The sequence below is a fragment of the Schistocerca nitens genome, chromosome 3 (genome assembly GCF_023898315.1).
Source record: "Schistocerca nitens isolate TAMUIC-IGC-003100 chromosome 3, iqSchNite1.1, whole genome shotgun sequence".
Lineage (NCBI taxonomy): Eukaryota > Metazoa > Arthropoda > Insecta > Orthoptera > Acrididae > Schistocerca > Schistocerca nitens.
This window is the reverse complement of record NC_064616.1, coordinates 735227524-735235146: the sequence shown is the minus strand read 5'-3', so window position 1 is coordinate 735235146 and position 7623 is coordinate 735227524. Positions and strand designations below refer to the sequence as shown.

The window sequence follows — 7623 nt, the reverse complement described above, 5'->3', positions numbered from 1 at the left end:
GTAAATGTACAACTGACTCAATGAATTCACAAGTAAAATTTGTCCTAGTTGTGTTCGAGGCTTGGGACTATGCTCCAGCTATGTTTTGTGACCTGAGCAGAGCTTTTGATTGTGTAGAGCAGGGCTTCCCAACAAAATTTTCTCAAGGACCCCCTCATCGAACATGATTGGTACCTTGTCATATCACAGTATCAAGTACCTAGAAAGCCAAATTAAGAGTCTTTTTATAAGTTTTCTATTTTTGGTACTTAGAAAAAACATTGACATATTCATTATTGAAAAAATATTGAGCTTAAAACTTTTTCAATTTAGCCATCATCGTTATTGTTAAATTTTTGATTATTGCTCAAAATCTTTGCCTTCAAATCTGGGTGTTTAGCATAACAAAGTCCTTAAAAAAATTGAGTATGAACTGAAAATGACAGGAAAAAATTTAAACTGAGTGTATTGGTCTTTCAAGTGTACTACACTTGAGATTGCATTGAGTAGACGTGTGTGAAAAATAAGAAAACACTAATTTCATACAAGGTATTATTTATTTGAAAAAATACAGTTACAACAGAGTACTCCATCAGTATACAATTAGTTTTAATTTTCAGTTCTTAATGAGGTGAGTTCAATCTGACCTCTGAGTCCATTATTTCTGAAATATTAGGTTCCAAACTTGAAACTTTCACTCTGAAATCCGACCGCACGTCGAGCCGATTCCTATATTTTGTTTTTCATGAACCACATGGAAGAAAATGCTTGCTCACACCAATATGTGGTGGCAAATGGAAGGATCTTTTTCATTGCCTTATCTCCAAGTTTCTTGTAGTCCTTGCGTGCTGTTGCCCAGAAGTCTGTAATTTTATCACCAATGAAAATGTTTATCATCATACCACAGCTGGACAGATCCACAAGTTGATGTTGCTCTTCTTCAGTGAGGCCTTGGATTTTGTCTATTTCTTCACAGCTGAAGGGATTTTGAATCCATCTGTCGTCAGGGTCAGGTTCAGGGAAATATTCTCTAAAAATGGTGGCTAGGCTGCGTAGATGCTCGACTACATTGATCTTGATCTGGTCAGGCAAACTCTCCTCTGATGACTCCAAGAATTGTTTTAAAGTAGAAAAGTTAGTTAGTGACTCGTTTTCTATCCTTGACGCCCAGATCTGATGCTTTTTGACCATAGCACTAATCTTATCCTCAACTTTGAACATGTCTACATTTTTCCTTGGATTGCAGATGTCGAGTTTTAATGTAGTTGATGATTTGAACTACTTCGTTAAGTATCTTTTGCAAAGGTTCAGACAATCTTTTGGCTACTAAGCCTTCACGATGGATACAACAGTAAGTCCATTTCACCTCAGGGGCTACTGCTTTGATATGAGCTAGGTGTCATCATGTTCATTGAGATAATTATTTAATGCAGTAAAAATATTGCCTGCTGTTGTATGCAGTAGTCCGCATGAAAAAAGAAAATCTTCAAAAACGTGGCCCTCCCATAAGAATCATGCGAAAACCAACATTATGGCTTTTTTCAATATGTCTGTGCTTTCATACAAATGTAGAGCATACATGTCACTCATACAAAGTCTAGCCAGCAATGTTTCTTCCACGTTAACTGCCATATCAGTAATTTGTCTTTGAACAGTATTATTTGAGAGTGGGACAGTTCCTGTTATCTTAGCAGCTGCATCACCTAACATTCTCTTGCAAAGTATTATTGCTGATGGCAGTATAAGTTCCTCAGCAATTGTGTGGTTTTTCCCACATTTAGCAACAAGCTGAGCCACCTCGTAAGACGCAAGGGTTGCATTTTCATTTATATTTGCACCACAGTGTTTGGTAATTGTTTTACGAGATATTTTCAACTCTCTTAATTTATTTTTGAAAAAAATCTAATGACTTACTTTTGTACTCTACGTGCTTTGTTTCAAGATGGCACCAGAGATTTGCTGGTTTCATACATTCATTCGAAAGGCTTTCATAGCAAATTACACATTGAGGTTTAGGGTGAGGTCAAGTGAAAGTAAAACCGATTTCCCAGTAATCAGAGTTATATTTTGTAATTTTTCCAGTAAGCTTAACACTGATCTTGGAAGCGTTAGGTTCAAGGGACGCCGACAATTTAGATTCAATGGACACTGACAACTTCGGTTCGAGAGTCACTCACTTACTTGCTTGAACATCAGATGCATTATCTTCCTCTTCATCTGTAGACTTTTCTCGTTTTAATGAACCACTTTTTAACCAACGGTCCATTTTTAACTATGCGAACCATAGCTTCCACGAAAAACAATGTCAGTAGACAGGCAGTGGAACAGAAAAAGGAAGTAAGGCCGAAATGCTTTCAGCAGAATACTAGATCAAATCAGGCATTATATAATGAAAAGAGAATAGAGGCAGCAAGGGTATGCAGGAGGAGAAAAAGGGAAGCCATGAAGAGAGAAGAGATGGAAGAGCAGTACAAAAGGAATGAAAGCAGAAAATACTACAAAAAAGGAACTCGAGAACATAGACCAAAAATAACAGCTTGTAAGGACAAAGAGGGAAATTTGCTGACAGATAAACAAGATGTTTTGGATAGATGGAGAGAATAATACGAGGGAATTTTGGAGGTCAATCCTACCAGGAATGGGCAGCCACTCTATTATACCGTAGATCCAGAAATAGAGGAACCAACATTAGAGGAAGTACGGAAGGTAGTGCATTGTTTAAAAAATTATAAAGCACCAGGAACCAATGAAATAATTGCAGAACTGTTAAAAATGGGGGAACTGGTCTTCATAAGCGAATCCACAAACTTATTAAGTTGAAATGGAATCAGAAAAGAATGCCCGAAGAATGGACCTTAGGTGTAATCCAACCAATACATAAGAAGGGAGACAAGACCTGCTGTTCAAATTACTGTGGAATTACCTTGCTGAATGTAACCTATCAGATCTTCTCTAGTATTATCTACAACAGGTTAGTACCATATTCAAAAGATATTTTGGGGGAGTATCAGTATGGATTTCAGGCTAATAGATCAACAACAGACCAGATATTTGTGTTTAGGTAAATACATATGAGTATAACATTGAGCTTCATAACCGCTGTGTAGACTTCAAGCAGGCCTTTGATAGTCTAGATGGAGCACAAATGTTAAATGATTTGCTGCTACTTGGTATACCATTGAAGTATGTCTCTCTTATTCAAGCAATATTGGCTGGTTCCAAGGCTGCAGTGCGAGTGGATGGAGAACTGACCAATTGGTTTAGGATTAGCAAAGGTGTCAGACAAGGGGATGCACTCTCTACAATGCTTTTCAATCTGACTTGAAGCAGCCACGCGGAAGCTTCAGATATCTGGTTACATAGGCACAAAGTCGACTCAGATATGTGCTTATGCCAATGATCTAACAATTATTAGTAGAAGAAAGGTATCACTAGAGAGGACAATATGTGAGATGAAAGAAGCGACAGGACCTAGAGGCCTTTCTGTAAATGAAATCAAGACTAAGTACATGAATTTCACCAGGAAGGAAAATAATAACTTGGATAGATTATTAGCAGACGGTTTCAATTTTGAACATGTGCAGAACTTTGACTATTTGGGCTGATTAGATCATATAAGTCTCTTGAATGAGAACTGTCTTCCAGTTTTTTTATACTATCACCTACTACTATTATTTAAGGGAATTCTCTGGTATCCTTTTCTAGTAGTACATGCAGTTACTTGAGAAAATGTCTTACCTGACAACTTGGAGATCAGTACTGCCCTAGTATTAAGCTCTTCTTCCTTTCTCTGTATAGCCACTGCTTCAAGACAATTTCTGTATGTTCCTGTCTGTCCACAAAGTGGTATCCTTTACCTTTCTGTTTAAATATATAGCAACTCTGCCTCCCTTATGTCCCTGTCCACTGAAACATTGCAAGTCTCTTGTATCCAAAAATGTGGCTGGAATATTTACATTGTTTTGTGTATTATAAAAGCTATGTCTTGGTTTGTCTCAATCTTTGACATCAATGCCATCTGGTGCAAGTTAAAAACAATACAATCCTCAAGTCTGCTGTCTTCAGTCCGACATGAAGCTCCCAGATAATATCTTCTGTTCCAAATGTTGCCTACCGGCAATTGCGTACGAGACGGTGTGTTTTTCTTGTATTGCTAACTCATATGAACCTGCCTAAGCATGTTGTAGGTACTTGTACCCAGTATGTATTTTCATTCCTGATGTTACTTTTGCCTCATAATTATTATGTATTAGCTTTCATAATTTGTCTTTATTGTAAATTTGCCACAATTATCTGATGGCTCAAAACCCATAAAGTTTTTAGCAATTAAAGCATTTCCATGGAAAGTCTGAATGGTCACATACCTTACAAATAGAAGAATGTTGTACATCTTGATTACATTTTCTTCCAGTCCACTTTCACACAATCTCTGGTGTCTAAGAATCAATTACTTCTATTGCTCTCAATATCCTAGCAACGTAGTGTCCATTTTGAAGTAAAATTCTTACATTTGAAACATATGTTGAGAAATATGTGTAGCTAAAAAAAGGAAGAAAGTGACCAGCATAGCAAATTCCACTTTCACTCTGAAAAATGTTCTATAACTGCAATAACAGGAATGAGGTGTTCTCATCAGTGAAACATCTTTACTGTAAGTACAGTTACTGCAGCTCAGACACATTGTCTATTAAAAAAAGCCACTGGCAACTTGTAAAGAATATTCAGTAAAAGAAAGTGCAGAATTAATATCTGTGAAAATAGGATTACCTTCATGCAGTAATGATGAAATTTTTCTCTACATTAATGTAAAGTCTCTTAAAGGCCAACTTATAACAACTGCTGTACTGACTAGAAAGAATCAGTTACAGCATCTTCTGTACCAATAAAAATTGGGCGAATGACACCAAAATAGTTTAAAGTTTTCCTCTTTGCTATCTACTGGTTGGTAAATTCTGCCAACCAAGCATTGCACAGTATCAATCTACATAAAAACTCCTATTCTGAAAGATGAATCTCAAAAGGTACTGAAGACAAGTAAAGGTATATAAATCTAAAAATATAATTGCTACATGTAAAGCACATGAGACTACAAACTAAAAATAATTCTAAAGCAGCTTGGAATGATACTGAAAAGGAAATGATTAATTTTAGTAAAGAAAATAGTGTCCCAATTGTCTTTACAATTCTCAGTATTCTGTAAATCATACTAACCGCACCACCCTGCTCAGTAATTGCACCTTGTTTCCTCAGACTGAACACTGTGTGAAATTCTTTACCACCAATTTCCTTGGTCAATTACTGTATGAATGCACATACAAAAATTTTCAGGAAGTTGCTACATTCAGAGCCTTTAAATAAATATAAGGGAGCATCAGATACTTAGCTTAAGTGCACTGAATTTTATTCTGTTTAACTCTTAGTAATGAACCAAATTGAAATGTGATTCAGAAGTGAAAAATATCTTTTTAATTTTTATGCAATGTATTGTTACAACAGACTTTAGTACATCATTGATAAGGGGCTTCAAATTCATGCCACACAAGCTCTGCAGACGTCAATTTTCTACTCTAGTTACACAGCAATTCATTTTAATGTAATCAAGTAGTATTTCAAATAAGGGTTTTAATTGCACATGCAAATAAAAGGATAAAGGTATCAATTGAAAAAGAACACTGCAAACGTTTTTATTTTCTTTATTAATATCACTTGGGTTTCCACATCACCAACAGGGGTACCAAGCACAATGCGTTACTCTTTGTTTTACATGGCGAGTTTCCCCAGTAGGCCTACAAACCATGGAATGTACAGAAGCACATACACAGCTAAAACTTAGTACCGACAGTAATTATGGTCAGAATCTACGTGAACATTTAGTATTTCACTTTCAGGCTGCCTCAGTGCTGAAACAATATTTTCTTTTTCAGCAAGAGTTGGTTTCTTCAAACTGCCCTTTGGCTGTTTGTTACATTTACCATGTCTTCGTTGCACTTTTACCTTCTCGTTGCTGGGGGGTCGTGAAGCTTCCCTGCAGTCTGATTTAAAAAGTGACAGCGAATGAGCTGCATCCTTCTGTAGTGACTTCAGGATTTCTGTGGACACACTACCTGAACCGACACGGTTAATCAAAATTTGATATGTGGACACTAGTTCTAGGGCCAGAGATGTGTTCTCATGATCATCAGTATTTGTTTGCAGTGAACACAAAATGGCAGAAGCCTCTTCTGTCACCGTTGCTTCACTTGGTGTAAATGTGGCACTTGAATGTAATGCATACGTCATTGACACTGCATGAATGTGCTTGCATATGTTCAAATGAATTAAACTGTCCGCACAAAAACAACTGAAAGCATGTATACATATATTACATTTGGAGCACTTCAACTTGCACTCCAATTTACATTCAATGTTATTTAAAATCACAGTATGTGTTACACCACAATGTGTTTGGGATTTCACATGAAACTTTGTACCATCAGTATTGACTGTAATGTCATTCTCCTTAATACTACATGAAGCTTTATGACGAGCCTCAATAAGATTTATTCTATATGAATGGCCACCCTTATACAATTTAACCATTCGAGCACACAGTTTGTCACGCACCAATTTCATCAACACAACAAGTAGTCTGTCAAGTCTACTGTTTGTTTTTCCCTCTAAATAACAATATTTTAAAACTCTATGCATTGCTTCAAGGTGCATATCTGTATTTATACCCAGATTGCGACGGTGACAGTATGCCCACTGCTGAGGCCGGAATAAGTAATTTGAAGAGAAATACACACCAAAGTCTCTTGTACCTTCATCTGCTTGAAGCTGCCCGACGAACGATTCCAGCAGCTCATTAAAATTGTCTATGTCCGCTTCTTCAAGCAATGTACGAAGAGCTTTGTACACAAGTGCTTTCTTTTCTTCATTGCCATGGACTTTCTTCAAATTATTCCGCCAGCTGCGGTCTATGTGCCAAGCACACAGTAGATTATTTTCTGCAGGTCCCATGACTCGTGACCATGCACTACGGAAAGTATTAGTGTCGTCGGACATGAATACAGACGTTTTTATGATGCCAGCTCTCTCTTTCACAGCACTAAAGAAATGAGTCATTATGGAAGTAGTCTCCCGATTTGAAACACAGAATGCTACAGGCATACCTGAACCAAAATCGTCTACCACTAACAATGTGGTCACCAACAGTTTGTAAACATTTGTACAATGTGTGGAGTCTACACATACAATATTTTGTCCAAATCTCTGTAATAACTGCTTCTGGTAGTCAGTCATTAACACTATCACCGAGTCAGTCCTATCAAAATCTTCCCTGGCCTCGCCTTCTTTCTTATAGAGGAGAACACAGTCTTTCATTTTCTCCAACCACATACCAACACTGACTTCATCAATGTTATGCTGTTGATCACCACCAATGGCGAAGTCTCTCTTAATGTTATGAAGGTCATGTCGAGTCAGGAGATGCAGCCTCTCCACTCCGCTGGAATGAACTGAGTCCCGCACATCATCCAGAATTCTCTGGAAAGTGACCCCCTCAGCAATTTTACCTGCAACATTTTAAAATTACTCCAACTACAAAGAGGCCAATTCTGAGTATGTACATGAAAACACTATTCAGAAAGGACACTGTAGTTAACC

At 37.2% G+C, this 7623-nt stretch overlaps 1 protein-coding gene across 1 annotated transcript; it reads right to left on the bottom strand.

Annotated features, from left to right (window-relative positions):
* Positions 1-5808: 5808 nt before the first annotated feature.
* Positions 5809-7356, bottom strand: LOC126249411 (uncharacterized). The gene has a single exon (XM_049951066.1). It carries the CDS (start codon positions 7354-7356, stop codon positions 5809-5811), a length of 1548 nt encoding a protein of 515 aa, XP_049807023.1.
* Positions 7357-7623: the final 267 nt, after the last annotated feature.